The sequence below is a fragment of the Rhinatrema bivittatum genome, chromosome 14 (genome assembly GCF_901001135.1).
Source record: "Rhinatrema bivittatum chromosome 14, aRhiBiv1.1, whole genome shotgun sequence".
NCBI lineage: Eukaryota > Metazoa > Chordata > Amphibia > Gymnophiona > Rhinatrematidae > Rhinatrema > Rhinatrema bivittatum.
This window is the reverse complement of record NC_042628.1, coordinates 71,827,116-71,844,106: the sequence shown is the minus strand read 5'-3', so window position 1 is coordinate 71,844,106 and position 16,991 is coordinate 71,827,116. Positions and strand designations below refer to the sequence as shown.

General features: G+C 45.0%; 1 protein-coding gene across 1 annotated transcript; it reads left to right on the top strand.

Annotated features, from left to right (window-relative positions):
- The first annotated feature begins 2,970 nt into the window (after positions 1–2,970).
- LOC115075955 (free fatty acid receptor 3-like) lies at positions 2,971–16,256 on the top strand. Its single transcript, XM_029576937.1, has 2 exons — positions 2,971–3,084; positions 14,523–16,256. Exon 2 carries the CDS (start codon positions 14,629–14,631, stop codon positions 15,655–15,657), a length of 1,029 nt encoding a protein of 342 aa, XP_029432797.1. The 5' UTR covers positions 2,971–3,084; positions 14,523–14,628; the 3' UTR covers positions 15,658–16,256.
- The last annotated feature ends 735 nt before the right edge of the window (positions 16,257–16,991 follow it).

Here is a 16,991-nt window from a genome sequence, read left to right as displayed (position 1 = left end):
AATTGCTAGGCAGCAGGGATGGATCACTTGGGTCTTTTTCTACCAGTATTTACTATGGTCCTGCGTCACACACAAGTTCATACTTACTGATTCACACTCTCTCACGCACAAACATGCTGACATACGTGCACACTCTCGCTCTCACACTGACATATGCATGGACATACTCATTCTCACTGAGTCACACACACACCCTCTCACCCATGGTACCACACATGCACACTCATTGGCTCACAAAACGGAAACAAAACGTTTTAACTTACCTTTGCGGTTCAGGCAGGGGCCAAGGCTTCAGGAGAACGGGATCTGGGTGGGAGGCCTGTTGATGATCTGGGATGGTTGGAGGAGATTTTCTTTGGCCAGGGAGAAGGGGCAGGCAGTAAGGCCCTGATGCCGGGTTGTTAAGCCTGGCGGCAGCGTGGGAAGAGCAGCAGAACCGGTGAATGGAGGCTGAAGGTGGGCGCGAGGCCTGAGCGTGATCGCGAGGCCTGAGATGAAGTGCTGCTTGTGGTGAACGGGAGGCCAGCCTGCTGTCGCGGACTTGCCGCTGTGACACAAAATGCTGCAAGACCTGACGTATCAGAGGGGGTGGCAGAGGCTTTTTCGCTACTGGAGGCAGGATTTTTTTTTTCTCTCTGCTTGCCACCCCCCAAATATCTGTGCCTAGTGACAATCCAGGCCTGCTCATGATGCATGATGGCTTCTGCAGACTACAAAGAAATCCATTGGCAGGTGCGCTCTAAGGCATCAGTTATTGATAAGAGAACAGCTCAAACCTACTGCCCACCCATGTTAGCCTTGGGTCTCCCCAAAAATTCAGTTCTAACTACATCACTGCTTCAGACCATAAATGTTTGGGCCCTCATTGGTTGTTTTTTTTTTAATTCAACTCCCCTTTTCCTCCTGCCGTTGAAGGGGAGAAGCAATGTTGCAGTTGCATTACACATCCAACCATACTCATTCCTATCAAACATATATTAAAAACACCCTTCCCTACACAACCCCACCCAATCAAACCACAAACTGTTCTCATAACATTAGATTTTCTCAGTGAACACATATATGTTTGGTATGAACGAGTTTGCTTGAAAATGTGTGGTTGGGCCCTTTGCGGTGTATTTGAAACTGATACGTGTGTTGGTTGGTTACTTGAAGGTAGCAAAATTTATAATTAAAGGGGTAATTATGAACCCCAGACCACTTTTTGGATTACTAGTAGGTCTTGCAACAGCCTATTGCAGTTAGGGAAATAATTAGGGGCGTATCCATTCATGGACAGCCCTCCCACTGGTCCTGAGGTTTTAAAGCAGATCTCTGACCTAGGCTCTGGGGGCAGTATTATTTGGAAGTCAGAGACAGAGAGAGAGGCTGCATTTTTCTTAAAAGTTGGATTTTGGGCCTAGCTGGAGCCTCAGAAACCCTCCGAGACCCAGAGGGGCTGCCCTGCTGAACTCTTCCACGGGGTACAGAGCTGCTGCTCTGGGACAGATTTTCTGAGATTTCAAACTTTCATGTAGTGGAGCCCTGCTGAAGGCTTGAGCCTTTCCAAAGTCAGGGATTGGAGAAGCCTGGGCTGAAGACGTCCCCTGTTTAGGGACGTCTGCCCAACAAAGGTGGTGACCTGCTGCAGCGGATTCCTGCAGTTATCTAAGTTGGGGAAAAAGATTTGTTTTCCCAACATCTAGGAGGAAGGGGTTTTTTTCTGCCCCTCTTCCTGCCCATCCAGGGAACTGGCAAGAACTGCCACCGGAGATCCCCATCAGAAGATTCATCTACTAACTGTGAGTAAAAGATCTACATTCAAGAGAGGACCCCATCTGATGTCCACAAAGAGCCCCGAGGGTTAGAGAGAGATTTCTGTGCAATCGGGAGGGGTTTCCCGACCATAGAAGGGGGCCCGGCCCAGAGGGACCACTGCACCATCTACCCCAGAAGTGTGGATGGATTCCTGGCTTAATAAAGGCTCATGGACAGATAGAGGAGAAAAGGTCTGTAATTCAGAGAGAAACTGCAGAGGCTGTGGTGTGTGATTTGCTATATTTCATTGTGCCATTCAACAAAACTGTATCATTAAAGGCATGAGTTGGGACACTGCCTACATAGTCTGAGTGTGGTTTGCTTGGCACACAACACACAGCTCGCAGCAGAATGAGGGAGCTTCAGCACGGCTCACCAGTCACCCCATACTGGGACTGGAGAGGACGCCTTTCCATCCCTAGTCCGAAGGACCTACACCTTCGGAAGGGAAGAGAAGCAAAAGCTAGCCAGGGTCCCTGCCCCAAAGAACTTACAAATAACTTTTTGTCTCCTTCGGTATTCGACTTGTACCTTAAGTAGGAATCACATTTATATTTTGTTAATTGTATATTAAGTTATGATGGATAAGAATGCTTACAAAGGAATAAAAATGTGATGAAAATAATTGTAGAATGCGTATCGTTTATTTCTTCATGCATTTTGTATACTTTTTGAAGTTTTGCTATAAATGTTCTCACCTTTTTTTTATTTTAGAAGGTCCCAGTTGTTGGAGGTGTGCATTTGTCTCCTTCTAGTTTGTGCTTCCCGCTCTGGAGCTGGCCACTTGTGCCCATGATTCACCCTGCTTTATGGTTTTTTTTATGATGGGAGAGGGGTAGTAGTTGGTGTTCGGTTTAACACTCTCAATCATTTTGGAAAATTGGCTGGTATGCACAGGCAGGCGCCTCCTTCACTTCAGGATAATTCGCCTCCAGTGAGAAACTTTCATGTAACACTGGAGTTTTATTGTAGCATAAGGAGCCGAGGGTGCCTTTCTGTTTACACAGCAGAAGTGCTCCGGCAGTATGTAGAGGGTAAGGCAGAGAATGCAGCACTGTTCATTCCAGAGGAAAGCAAAGTGTGTTTTGTCTCATTGCTTCATTCTGCGTTGTCCACCAGCATGCATTATGCTCATCACGTGACCATCATACCAGGGTAGGTACACTGGGGAAAGCCCACAGTGCTGCAGGTATCGCAGAGGTGCTCAGACAGGTAGTGGCAAAGGCAGGAAGATGACTCAGCTGCAACTGATGATGGGTCTGCAGAACGATGCTCGGCTGTGACCAGGTAAGAAGGGATGAGGGGAGAAGGAGTGGAAGGGTAGGTAGCCTATATGGAGAGAGTTTACCTGGTCCCCTAGGCAAGTTAAACTGATTCTCCTCTTAGATACATTGCCAAAGCAACTTCTTTTTGCCACGAGCAAGACTACAACTGGTTCTTTGGTGACTGATATACTGCTTGCAGTAACTCTTAATATGAACACCAAGACTCCAGCTCTCTAGTGACTGAGACTCCACTTCTAACGTGATTGAGACTCCAGTTCTCTAGTGACCGAGATTCCAGTTATGTAGTGACCGAGACTCCTCTTCTAAAGTGACCAAGGCTCCAGTTCACTAGTGACCAAAACTGCAGCTCAAGATGAATGAAGCACCAACCTAGGAGCTCCGAAAGTAATCTTACACCAGTAAGACAGCAAAGTATTCAGACTGGAACCATTTTCCTTGGAAGCAAAATGGGTCAGAAATAGGAACTGGAGCCAAATTTGAGCTTGGGTCTGATTTCAGGCTCCAGTTCATCTCAAGTTGCATTGGGTCAGCAGGAGCTGGGACCCAGATTTTGCTGAGAGTATCTAGCCCCAATAGCCATAGGTCATAGAGCATGAAGAAAGTGCATCCTTCTCACAGCACGTCTGCTTGCACAAGAGTCAGAATATCTCACATCAGCAGCAGTGTTCATGGGAATGCATTATTGCTGAAACTGCTGGAATAAAGGATTGCATATTTTCTTTTCTCAGGTTTCTGAAAAGCGTTTCTTGTGACTTCAGAAATGTGTGTGGATGTATTTATTTATTTATTTGTACCTTCTCCCCTTTTTTAACTCCATTTTCAATCTATACTTCCTTCCCCTAACCCTCCAGATGGCAGGCCCGGGTGGCATTGATATTCCTTGCTGGCTCCTCCTGGGTGCATTGTCAGCACCACTCATTGGTTGTCGAAAGCACCAAAGTAATGGCTGCTGTTTTCTTTCTCTCCCTGGACACAAATTTACACCCGACCGGCCCTGACAAAGAGAGGATCCAACCCTTAATCTCCTGCACCACATTGTGCTGCATTCTGATGGCAGAAAAAGACCAATCGGCCCATCCAGTCTGCCCAGCAAGCTCTCACACTTATTTTCCCATACTTATCTGTTTCACCAACCACCAAGTTCAGGGCCCTTGTTGGTAACTGTTTGATTCAAATTTCCTGCCACCCCCTGCCATTGCTGCAGAGAGTAATGTTGGAGTTGCATCAAAGGTGAGCATAAGGCTTAATGGTTAAGGATAGTAACCACCGCATCACGCATGTTACCCCGATGCTTGTTTACCCAGACTGCACAGAAAAAAATAGAGAGTGAATTCTCTACACATTATAGTAATGTAGTCTCAATATTTATATACCAATCATCTCCAGCAAAAAAGCAACATTAATACCACTTGGCCCTTTCCAGGATATTGACAGATCTGTGGTCTGTTTATCATTAACTTGAATTCAATAGATTTTTGCTTTGTGCTTACTTGTTCTTCCGCCATCTTCTTCCATGGAAGTTAATTTGCATTTGCTTTCAGAATGTGACAAGTCTACACCACCATGCTCAGAGTGGTGGATCGGGTGTCATGTGACCAGGAAGAGATCTTGTTGTCTGATGACACCCAGATCTACTTCTCTATGCCAGAAATTTCACCAAGAATCCAGACCCAAATCTTAGCCTGCTTGTCTGACTTTGCCTCCTGGATGTCCCACAAAAGTGGCCATGATGGAAATTCTTGGCTTTTCACTGAACCCTCTTCTTCTTTCTCTTTGGATGGCACTCTCATCCGCCCATGTCCTATAATCTTGGAGTCATCTTTGACACCTCACTCTCTTTCTCACATTCCAAAACACTGCTAAATTGTATCATTTCTTCTTTTATTAACTTTGCTAAAATTCATCCCTTCCTTTCTCAGCACGAGCAAGACTACAACTGGTTCTTTGGTGACTGATATACTGCTTGCAGTAACTCTTAATATGAACACCAAGACTCCAGCTCTCTAGTGTCTGAGACTCCACTTCTAACGTGATTGAGACTCCAGTTCTCTAGTGACCGAGATTCCAGTTATGTAGTGACCGAGACTCCTCTTCTAAAGTGACCAAGGCTCCAGTTCACTAGTGACCAAAACTGCAGCTCAAGGTATCAGTTCAAAAGCGATCGAGACTCCAGTTCTATAGTGACCAAGACTCCATTCTAAAGTGACCGAAACTACAGTTCTAATGTGATAGAGGCTCCGGGTCTCTAGTGACCGAGACTCCAATTCTCTAGTGACCAAGACTTCACTTCTAAAGTGACTGAGACTCTGCTTCTAGTGATGAGACTACCATTCTAATATGGTCGAGACTCCAGGTCTCTATGACTGAGACTCCCTGCCTCTAGTGACAGAGACTCCAGTACTAACGTGATTGAGACTCCAGTTCTCTAGTGACCAAGATTCTGTGCATCTAGTGACTGAGAATCCAAACCTAACATGACCAAGACTCCAGTTCTCTAGTGACTGAGACTCCAGTTCTAACGTGATCGAGACTTCAGTTCTCTGGTCACTGAGACTCCATGCTCTAGTGACTGAAAATCTAGTTCTAACATGACCGAGACTCCAGTTCTCTAGTGGCTGAGACTCCAGTTCTAACATGACCGAGACTCCAGTTCTCTAGTAGCTGAGACTCCAGATCTAATGTGATCAAGACTTAAGATCTAACGTGATGAAGACTCCAGTCCTCTAGAGACAAAGACTCTAGTCCACTAGTGATAGAGACTCCAGTCCTCTAGTAACCAAGATGTCAGTTCAAAAGCGATCGAGACTCCAGTTCTATAATGAACAAGACTACATTCTAAAGTGACCGAAATTCCAGTTCTAAAGTGACCAAGACTCCAGGTCTCTAGTGACCAAGTTTCCAGTTCTGTAGTGATGGAGATTCCAGTTCTAAAAAGAGCACGACTCCAGTTCTAAAGTGACCGAGACTCCAGTTCTAAAGTGGCCAAGATTTAAGTTCTAAAGTGACCAAGATTCCATGCTTTTAGTAACTAAGACTCCAATTCTCTAGTAACAGAGTCTCCAGGTCTAACATGACCGAGACTGTAGATCTAATGTGATCGAGACCCCAGTTCTCTAGAGACTGAGGTTCCAGTTCTCTATGACCGATACTCCCTGCCTTTAGTGATGGAGACATCAGTTCTAACATGATCAAGACTCCAGTTCTTTAGTAACCCAAGACTCCACTTCTAAAGTGACTGAGATTCCAATTATGCAGTGACTGAGACTCCACTTCTTTTTTTTTTTTTTTTTTTCAATTTAATCTTTATTGAATTTTCATTTAAGGTTATTTAAACAAAAATACAGGAAGTAAGTCCAATGTTATTACATTACAAATAATTATACATCATACAATTTGACATCTTCATTACATAACCCATAATGGGGGAGTTTTACTATAATCAAATTTAATAAAACAAATAAAGTGAGAAGGAGAGAGTATTTACTTTTCTATTGGACATCATTACTACCTCCTACCACATTCTTATCTACCAAAAATGTCTCCAATTGTAGGGGGTCAGAAAAACTATATTTATTACCCTGATAGTTCACTAAACATAAACAGGGATATTTTAAAAAGAAACTTGCTCCTATTGCAAGCAGTTTAACTTTCAGGGACAGGAAATGTCTCCTCTTAGCCTGAGTGGCTCGGGAGACATCAGGAAAAATTAGAATTTTCTGACCACAAAAATTCAGATCTTTATTTTTTAGGAAAACCCTAAACAATTTATCTTTGTCAGCTTCCATTAAGAAAGACACAAATAAAGTTGCCCTCACTTGAATAATATCTATTGATTCCTCGAGGAAGGTCGAGACCCCTATACTAGGAGATTCTGAACTCTCCTCTTCTTCTCTTTTTTTTGGGAAATAAAATATTTTTGAAATTGCTGGAATCTCACTCTCTTGATATTGCATTACTTCCCTTAAATATTTTTTGAACATCTCAAGTGGAGACAACAGCCTGGTCTTGGGGAAGTTAATTAAACGCAAATTCTTGTTTCTCATTATGTTTTCTAAATTTTCTAATTCTCTATGTATAACAATACTATCTTTAATGTGAGCAGATTCAGTATTTTCAACCAACTTAATTTTAGATGTAATTTTTCCCATATCTTCTTTTAAAATATTTACTTCCTTTATTTGTTGTTCTATCTGTGTTTTGTTTGAACTAACACCAGCTGACATAGACTCATACAATTGCAAGACATTCTTATTAACACTTGACATCAATTTCCATAGATCTTGCAAGGTTATGTTATCAGGGGGGTTAATTGGCCATTGCTCAGGCCTCTTCAGCCCCCCTGTTTCAGAACCTGTAACAGATATAGATAGTTGTTCACTTATCTTTATTCCTCCTGAAGCTGCAAAGCCACTTCCAAAGGACTGACCATCAGCTTCTAGTTGTAAAAAGTCATCCGGAAATGGTGTCTTAGGTTGAGGAGGAGAAGATGGTCCCTCACCAGGACTCAGGGAAGCCGAAAAATGCTCCCCTTTATGGTCCTCAGCTGGTGAATCGATCCGTCTAACCACGTGATCGTCCATAGGGCCCCTCGTTGTTATTGGCGAAATTGGGAAGCTTTTAATTTTTCTTTTCCTCCCCATAGAAATGGGGAATAAATAAACAACAAGCTTCAAACAATATTCACTCCAAAGCACCTTTACCTCCAAGTGCCAGATTGTCCAGACTGCTCCGGACTAAGCCGGACCAAGCCGCTCGCCCCTTTGGAGCGAGCGGCTTAGGTGCGCCGTCTGCTGCTTGATTTTTAAAGGCAGGCACTGCTGGATGATGTCACTTTACCCCGCCTCCTCTCGGGTTCTCAGCTGTTCCTCCGGTGCGATTTTACAAGGGGCAGTCCTCTCAGAGTGCTCGGTTCGTTTGGGGGCGTCTCTCTCCACCTCTCACACCGCTCCCCAAGCTTTCCCGGGTCTGCCGCTTGATTTTTAAAGGCAGGCACTGCTGGATGATGTCACTTTACCCCGCCTCCTCTCGGGTTCTCAGCTGTTCCTCCGGTGCGATTTTACAAGGGGCAGTCCTCTCAGAGTGCTCGGTTCGTTTGGGGGCGTCTCTCTCCACCTCTCACACCGCTCCCCCGAGACTCCACTTCTAAAGTGACCGAGCCTCTAGTGACTGAGATGCCAGTTCTCTATTGATTGAGACCCTAGCTCTAACTTGATCTCGACTCCAGTTCTCTAGTGACCAAGACTCCAATTCTAACATGCTTGAGTCTCCAGTTCTGTAGTGACCGAGACTCCACTTCTAAAGTGACCGAGATTCCAGTTTTCTGGTGACTGAGACTCCGCTTCTACTGATCAAGACTACCATTCTAATGTGATCAAGACTCCAGGTCTCTAGTGGCAGAGACTCCAGATCCAACGTGACTGAGTCTGCAGATCTAACGTGATAGAGACTCCAATTCTCTATGCCCAAGACTCCCTGCCTCTAGTGACAGAAACTTCAGTTCTAACATGACCGAGACTCCAGTCCTCTAGAGATAGAGTCTCCAGTGCTCTAGTAACCAAGATGTCAGTTCAAAAGCGATTGAGTCTCCAGTTCTATAGTGACCAAGACTCCAATTCTAACATGATTGAGTCTCCAGTTCTCTAGTAACTGAGACTCCACTTCTAAAGTGACCGAGATTCCAGTTTTGTAGTGACTGAGACTCCGCTTCTAGTGATCAAGACTATGCATCTAAAGTGATCAATGCTCCAGGTCTCTAGTGACCGAGACTCCAGGTCTCTAGTAACCAAGACTCCAGGTCTAATGTGACTGAGACTGCAGATCTAACATGATTGAGACTGCAGTTCTCTAGAGACCAAGACTCCACTTCTAAATTGACAGAGAATCCAGTTATGTAGTGACCGAGACTCCGCTTCTAGTGACCGAGACTACCATTCCAATGTGGTCGAGACTCCAGTTCTCTAGAGATCGATACTACAGGTCTCTATGACTGAGACTCCCTGCCTCTAGTGACAGAGACTCCAGTACTAACATGATCGAGGCTCCAGTTCTCTAGTGACCAAGATTCTGTGCATCCAGTGACCGAGAATCCAAATCTAACATGACCAAGACTCCAGTTCTCTAGTTACCGAGACTCCACTTCTAAAGTGATTGAGATTCCAGTTATGTAGTGCCCAAGCCTCCACTTCTAAAGTGACCAAGCCTCCAGTTCTAAAATGACCGAGATGCCAGTTCTCTAGTGACCAAGATCCCAGATCCAACGTGATCACCACTCCAGTTTTCTAGTGACCAAGACGTCAGTTCTAAATGATTGAGACTCCAGTTCTCTAGTGATCAAGTTTCCATTCTCTAGTGTCCAATACTCCAATATGATTGAGACTCTGTGCCTCCAGTGACTGAGATTCCAGTTCTAACATGATTGAGACTTCAGTTCTCTAGTGAATGAGAATACAATTCTAACAAGACGAAGACTCCAGTTCTTTAGTGACAGAGACTGCACTTCTAAAGTGACTGAGATTCCAGTTATGTAGTGACTTGAGACTCCGCTTCTAGTGAACAAGTCTACAGTTCTAATGTGATAAAGACTAGAGTGTCTGTAGTGACCGAGCCTCCAGTTCTGTAGCGACCGAGACTCCAGTTCTGTAGCGATCGAGTCTCCAGTTATGTAGCGATCGAGACTCCAGTTCTTAAGTGACCACAGCTACAGTTTTAATGTGATCGAGACTCCAGGTCTCTAGTGACCAAGATTCCAGTTCTCTAGTGACCGAGACTCCAGTTCTCTAGTGACCAAGATTCCAGTTCTAAAGTAACCAAGTGTTATGATTTGTGGGTATGTGGGCCCTTGGCCTGAGGTGCAAGTTGTTACTACCTGTGAGAAGGACCCTCAGAGGTCTGCACCTCCAGGAGGCGAGGTCAGAGATCTTGGAGAGCTCTGGGTAAGGCAATGGAGAGGTCCCACGACACCAGGAGAGGACCCCCGTGGAGAGTAGACTGGAGGCTATGCCTGGGCAGGGATCCCAAGGAAAGTAATGCCAGACGGACCACAGAGCGGGGGGCGTGAGACTTTGGCCAATCAGGATGTACTCCGGAGGGCAACCCCGAAGGCAGGAGCTGCACAGCATAGGATGGTGACATAACGCCATAGGCCAGCCCACAGGACAGGGAAGCCCGAGCTGAGCCTCTAGTGATGACGTAGCACCGCCCCGAGGATCGGGGAAATGTAGGCAGCTTTAATATAGTATGTAGGTGCAATCCCGAGGAGAGGGGAAGCGTGCTATCAGGAAACTGGTACTCGCTCTTCAAGGGCCCATGTTCCCTGAGTCGCTGCATCTACTGATAGCACCTGAAAGAAGCAGAAGAGGCCCCCGAGGAGCGGGTACCCCGTTAGCAGTAAGAGTTCCAGATAACGCTGGAGTGGCAGAGCAGCTTCGGACGGAGAGCGAATCCCATTCGTAGTAATCCGAGTTGTTGCTAACTCGAATAGCTAACAAAAGTAGTAGGCTTAAATATCTGGGCAGCGTGACGTCATCTCAGGGGGATGCCCCTGAGATTTGCGCCAACGAGGAAATAAAGATGAGGGCGGCGTGCGCGTCCTATGGTACTGAACTAACCACATCCTCTGGCAACAAATTCCAGAGCTTTATTGTGCATTGAGTGAAAAAGAATTTTCTCCGATTAGTCTTAAATGAGCTACTTGCTAACTTCATTGAATGTCCCCTAGTCCTTCTATTATTTGAAAGTGTAAATAACTGATTTACATCTACTCTTCAAGACCTGTCATGATCTTAAAGACCTCTATCAGATTCCCCCTCAGTCGTCTCTTCTCCAAGCTGAACAGTCCTAACCTCTTTAGTCTTTTTTTCACTCAACGCACAATAAAGCTCTGGAATTTGTTGCCAGAGGATGTGGTTAGTTCAGTTAGTGTAGCTGGATTCAAAAAAGGTTTGGATAAATTATTGGAGGAGAAGTCCATTAACTGCTATTAATCAAGTTTACTTAGGGAATAGCCACTGCTATTAATTGCATCAGTGGCATGGGATCTTCTTGGTGTTTGGGTACTTGCCAGGTTCTTATGGCCTGGATTGGCCACTGTTGGAAACAGGATGCTGGGCTTGATGGACCCTTGGTCTGACCCAGCATGGCAAGTTCTTATGTTCTTAAGGAGCTTGCAGTGCTGTGCGCACAATTTACAGTCGGGATAGCAAGCACTGCAACCATTATGAAAACTGGAAGTCTTGGTCACTAGAGAACTGGAGTCTCGGTCACTTTAAAACTGGAGTCTCGCTCACTTTAAAACTGGAGTCTTGATGATGTTAGAAGTGGAGTCCCAGTCACAAGAGAACTGGAGTCTTTGTCACTATACGAACGGAGTCTCAGTCACTAGATAACTGGAGTTGCTACAGAACTGGAGTCTTGGTCACTAGAGAACTGGAGTCTTGGTCACTAGAGAACTGGAGTCTTGGTGTTGTGCCCGTCGGTCGCAGACGGCTGCGACCACGTGTACTTACTTCCTGCACTGCTCTCCTGCCCTCCCCAGGGCTGCTGGCGGCTCGGGCCACCTTTCACCGCCGCAGTCCCTGGGACTCCTCATGGCAGCCTGGACGCCACTTGGAGGAACATGGCGGGAAGCAGCAGCAAAGCCGGCCCTGGAACACCAGAGAGGCAGACAGACGCCACGGCAGCCAGTAGTCCGAGGTGAGCGGGAGGAGCCGCGAGAAGAGTGAGGTAGACGGGGCGAAGCCGTCGCAGACCGATGGCTGCAACAGGTCTGGATCCTGACACCTCCAGCAGATTGCTTTTCAGAGATATCATCAGAGCTGCTGTGGTTTTTTTCTGCCAAAAATTAAAAATAATTAACAAATCTTCCAAAGTTGCTGATAGCAAATGGTTAGAAATGGAGGGAAGGTTCCCACTAACCCCTTGCCTGAGGAAGGGACATTAATAGCCACTACGACTTGTCATTTTCAATATCCATTAGCCTTAGCAAGGGAACAGCTCTGCTCTGGCTCATTTTCGGTTTTTTGCCATTAAGCTTATGGATGTTTGTCTTTGGTCACAGAAAAAGTGAGGAAGCCCAGAATAGCTGAGAGATAAGGTCTCATAAAAGACAATTAGCTGAAGCAGCAAAGCTAAGTCAGATAATTAATCTTTGAGCAGGTTAGAAAAAGAGATTTCAAAGCGATTTTATCAGCAGTGAGAAAATAAAGAAGTATTATACCCACTCCTGCACCGGTTAACCCCCCCCCTCCCCCCATCCTCCCAGACAGGCTGAGCCAGTCCTGGTTTTACCCCCACAGCAACGTTTCTTAGAGGGAATTGGAATTACAAGTCCCACAGACATAAAGGAGCAAAAGCAGGTCTGGGTCAGGTGGAAGTAATATTGTTCCCTGCATACAGACCTCCTGCCTGAATCAGTCACTCATCTGCAATGTGGTGCCACCGTAGCAGTTTCATGGTCAGAACCAGACTGGACCAAGAGGTCCCGAGAGACCACAAAACAGCTGCAGTGCCACAGGGGACTGATTTACTGCAAAGTCACAAAACCTTATATCAAAGTAGTGTACAGATAAAAAATTACTGGTACCAATAATATAAATAAGTTTCCAAAACTATCCTAAATTTAAATTAATTAAGCTAGTTAAACCTACAAATATAAATTAAAATCAATCACAACATTCAATAACCTAAAATCAGTAGATACAATAATCACAAAAACGTTAGAAATAAAACCAATCACTAACTCCTAAAATCCATTTAAATATCTCATGCAACCAAATAAAATCCTACTTCCATAAGAACTCCAGCAAATTAAAGAAAAGTGCAGCAATGCATAAGAAAAGCAAGTTTGCTTACCATAAACGGTGTTTTCCATAGATAGCAGGATGAATTAGCCATGCTGTCTGGGACATACTCTGAGCAGAGCTTCTCTCAAAGATCACAGAGCTTTGTCTCTGTGTGCCTGCTCAGCTCTTTCCACATGATACCAACTCTCCTCAGTCTGTAACATAGCTTTTCCAGTACCTTGATCATGGAGGTGCTGTCCAGGGAGGCGGGCAGGTTAGCATGGCTAATTCATCCTGTTATCTATGGAAAACGGTAAGCAAACTTGCTTTTTTCCCATCGATAAGCAGGTTTTAGCCATGCTGTCTGGGCATGTGGCTTCAGGATAAAGGTTGGTAATGTAATGGTTTGGTTCACATGGTAGGAGCATGTGAAAGGGGCTGACCAATGGCACCGGTAGCCCTTGTGACATCGTAAGGGCAAGGCTATCGGCGCCATTTTGAGTCATAGCAGGCCCGACAGCCCGATGGCATGGAGGGAGAGATCGCTCGCAGGACCCCACTGGACCACCAGGGACTTTTAGTAAGTCTTGGGGAGGGATCGGGATTGTGGGGGGGGGGGGGGGGGGAAGGGTGTAAGAAAGTAAAATTTAAGGGTTGGGGTGGGTTTTTTTTTCCAGATTCACATTTGGGTTTTTTTAATTCGTTTTTCCGGGTTCAGGTTCCAGTTTCGTTTTTGGCAAAAAAACGATCCGTGGGAAAACGAGTTTTCCCACGAAGCGCCCGAACCGAAACCCGACCCGAGCCAGAAAAACGAAGCTCATCTCTACTATACATTTGCTTTGGTTCCAAATGTTGTAAAAACAATTAACAGACAATGCAGGGGACCAATGCAGGCTTAGTGGCAGGATAGAGATTCTCCATGCCCTGCTAATTTCAGAAAACGGCTGTGGGTTACAGGTTTGGCACAATTCATGGGCTTCAGGAGTCCTGCTGGTTGTGCGAAGGGAGGAAGGTAGCAGATGAAGCATGAGCTCAGTTTTTAAGGAGTTGGGCCAGGGCTTCCCAAATTTGTTTTGGTTATCCCACAACCATTCGGATTTTCAGGATATCCACAATGTATATGCAGGTGGAACATCTGAATACAGTGCGTCACTAGTGTATGCAAATTTATCTCATGCATATTCACAATATCCCGAAAACCTGACTGGCTGTGAGATCACCAGGGCAAGTCTGGGTCACCCTGAGCTAGGATTAGTGAAGTCTGTAATTGGACCGGTGACCATCAGAGATGTGTATGAATGGGAAATCTGGGACTAGGTTGGTGACTTTCAGAGATTCCTGGGGAAGACCCTTGGAAAAGGTAGGAAATTTGTTTGATAATAAAGTCTAGAGCAAGTAATGATGAGGAAAAGCAGAGAGTGGAGGCTTCTATATGTCTCGAACATCTAAAGAAATGCCCTATACTCAAAAGCAGTGTAAGATTTCATATTACAACCAAACCCCACTGCACATCATCCTAATGGAAGATCTGGGAGGCAGCTCAAAATTTAAATTTTTTTTAACTTACTATTCAATTGCCTATAAATTCCTGTGATAAGAGTTGAGTTTCCAAAATACTCACCACCTATTATTTTTGTCTTTTTTTTATTCTTATTGTAAGATGTTAATTTTCTGTCCAGGAAACTGAGTGAAGAAAATTCGTCTGGACTCAGAAGGATCACTGGTGGAGGTTAGGGCGGATCCCTCCAATCATTATCGCCAGCACCATGCTCTTCTTCCCAGGAACTAAGAACCTCTTCTTGGCAGTCTATATTATCACCTTCACCACTGGCTTGCCACTGAACATATTGGCTTTTTGCACGTTTATCATCAAGTTTCGCCTGAAACTGGTTCCAGTGGACATCCTGCTCTTCAACCTATCTGTCTCAGACCTCCTACTCCTGACCTTTCTGCCCTTCAAGATGGTTGAGGCATCTTCTGGCATGTTTTGGAAAATGCCTTATGTCTTCTGCCCACTCTCCAACTTCCTGTTCTTCAGCAGCATCTACCTCACGACCCTGTTCCTCACTGCTGTCAGTGTAGAGCGCTACCTGGGTGTGGCCTTCCCCATCAAGTACAAGCTCTTGCACAGACCACTCTACTCCATCATTGCCAGTGCTTTCATCTGGATCATAACCATCTCCCATTGCAGCATTGTATACATTGTCCAAATCTACGTGCCAGCCAACGAAACCAAGACCAGCATCAGAAGGTGCTACACTACGTTCTCACCAGAGCAGCTTAGCATCCTATTGCCTGTCAGGCTTTGGGCAGGTCTTCTGCTGTTTTGTATCCCCTTAACCATCACCTTCTTCTGCTATATTAAGTTTGTCAGAATCATCATATCCCAGCCACACATCAGCAGGGAAAGGAAGCAGAGAGCCATAGGGTTGGTAGTGACCACGCTGGTCAACTTTATCATCTGCTTTTTACCATACAACATCTCCCACATTGTTGGATTTGTACAGGGTGAAAGCCCCCACTGGCGAGTCTATGCATTGTTACTGAGCACCCTCAATGCCAGCATAGATCCCATTATCTTCTATTTCTCCTCTTCGTCCTTCAAGAAGACTTTTCTGGAAGGAATTGTGAGAGTAGGGAAGAAGCTGCACTTGGGTGGCTGCTGGTATGGCGTTTGCCAGCCCCTCTGTGAGAGTGAAATAGAGAATACAGTGTCTGAAAGGTCATCCTCAGGCCTAGGGAGCACTTTCTCTGGAAACCTGTATACCTCTACCATGCACCTTCCACTCAGCTGAGTGAAGCCTGTCTCATTCCATTTTCCCAGGAACCTAAGTGACTCATATCCAGACAGACATGGCGCAGGACTCCCAAACGCCTACTGTGTGTGATGACCCTGGACTGACTGAAACATGGTTTACCCCAAGGATGAACACTCTGTGCTCTTATTGAGCTGAATTTTCAACTAAAAAAAGCCATGGTTTATGCATGTAAATGACTGTAATAAAATAAAGCGGGGCTCTGTGTGCATAAAAGTACTTGCATAACTCAGTCACCCACATGTTTATATGCTACCTGCAGAGCAGCTTTTTAGGGGAGTGGTGTAGCAACCTTCGGACATACTCTTTGATTTTATAAAGAATGTGCGTAAGTTAACTTGAAGAACAGGTGTAACTTTGTGCCAGTTAATTTGTGCACTAGCATTTCAAAACAAACTTATGCGCAGAGGTTTGCTTTGAAAATGTTGGATAATGTCTGCATGTTCAGTTCAGCCCCACTCACACACAGGCCGATTCAGCCCCCGCGCGTCCAACCCCCCAACAACTAATAGCGCACCATGCAAATGCATGTTGATGAGCCTATTAGTTAGTCCCGCGCGATCCAGAAAGTAAAATGTGCAGCCAAGCCGCACATTTTACTTTCAGAAATTAACGCCTGCGCGAAGGCAGGAGTTAATTTCGGCCGGCACCAGGAAAGTGTACAGGAAAGCAGAAAAAACTGCTTTTCTGTACACTTTTACCCTCCCATCTCACTCTATTAGATTTTCAGCTTCCCAACTCCGGCTGTTTACATTACCTCAAGGCATCTGTTTAGAATGCTGTTTCTGAATTTCTTTTACTCCCTGTACCATGTATTATAGTCTCTTGTACATTGCTTTGCTATTTTTAGCATGATACCCTGTATTATATCTCCTCACATTAATATATAGCTAGTTCTCTTGTAGCTGTTTTTGATACACCTTTACATAGCCCCTGTTACTAATACATATTTATCCCTTGTATATATGTTTCATTGTTTTGCTATTGTTCTATGTAAGGGCCTTGCCCAACAGTTCTTAGTTTTATGTAAACTGATACGGTGTGCAAACGGCTATCGGTATAGAAGAAACTCCAAATAAATAAATAAATAAATAAATAACTGGTTGATCTTTAACTATTTAACAACTGCAGGCGAGTATCTCACCAGTGACATTTTTATGAGATTCTTGATGGAAAAACCTAGAAGCATACATCGCACTCTAATCATTTTTCCTTTCTGTCCTGCTTAATCTGTGGATGTATCTTCCCCATCACTCTTCCATGAATTCTGATATTGCTTTTGACCCAACCACCTCTGTTGGGAGGCTGTTCCA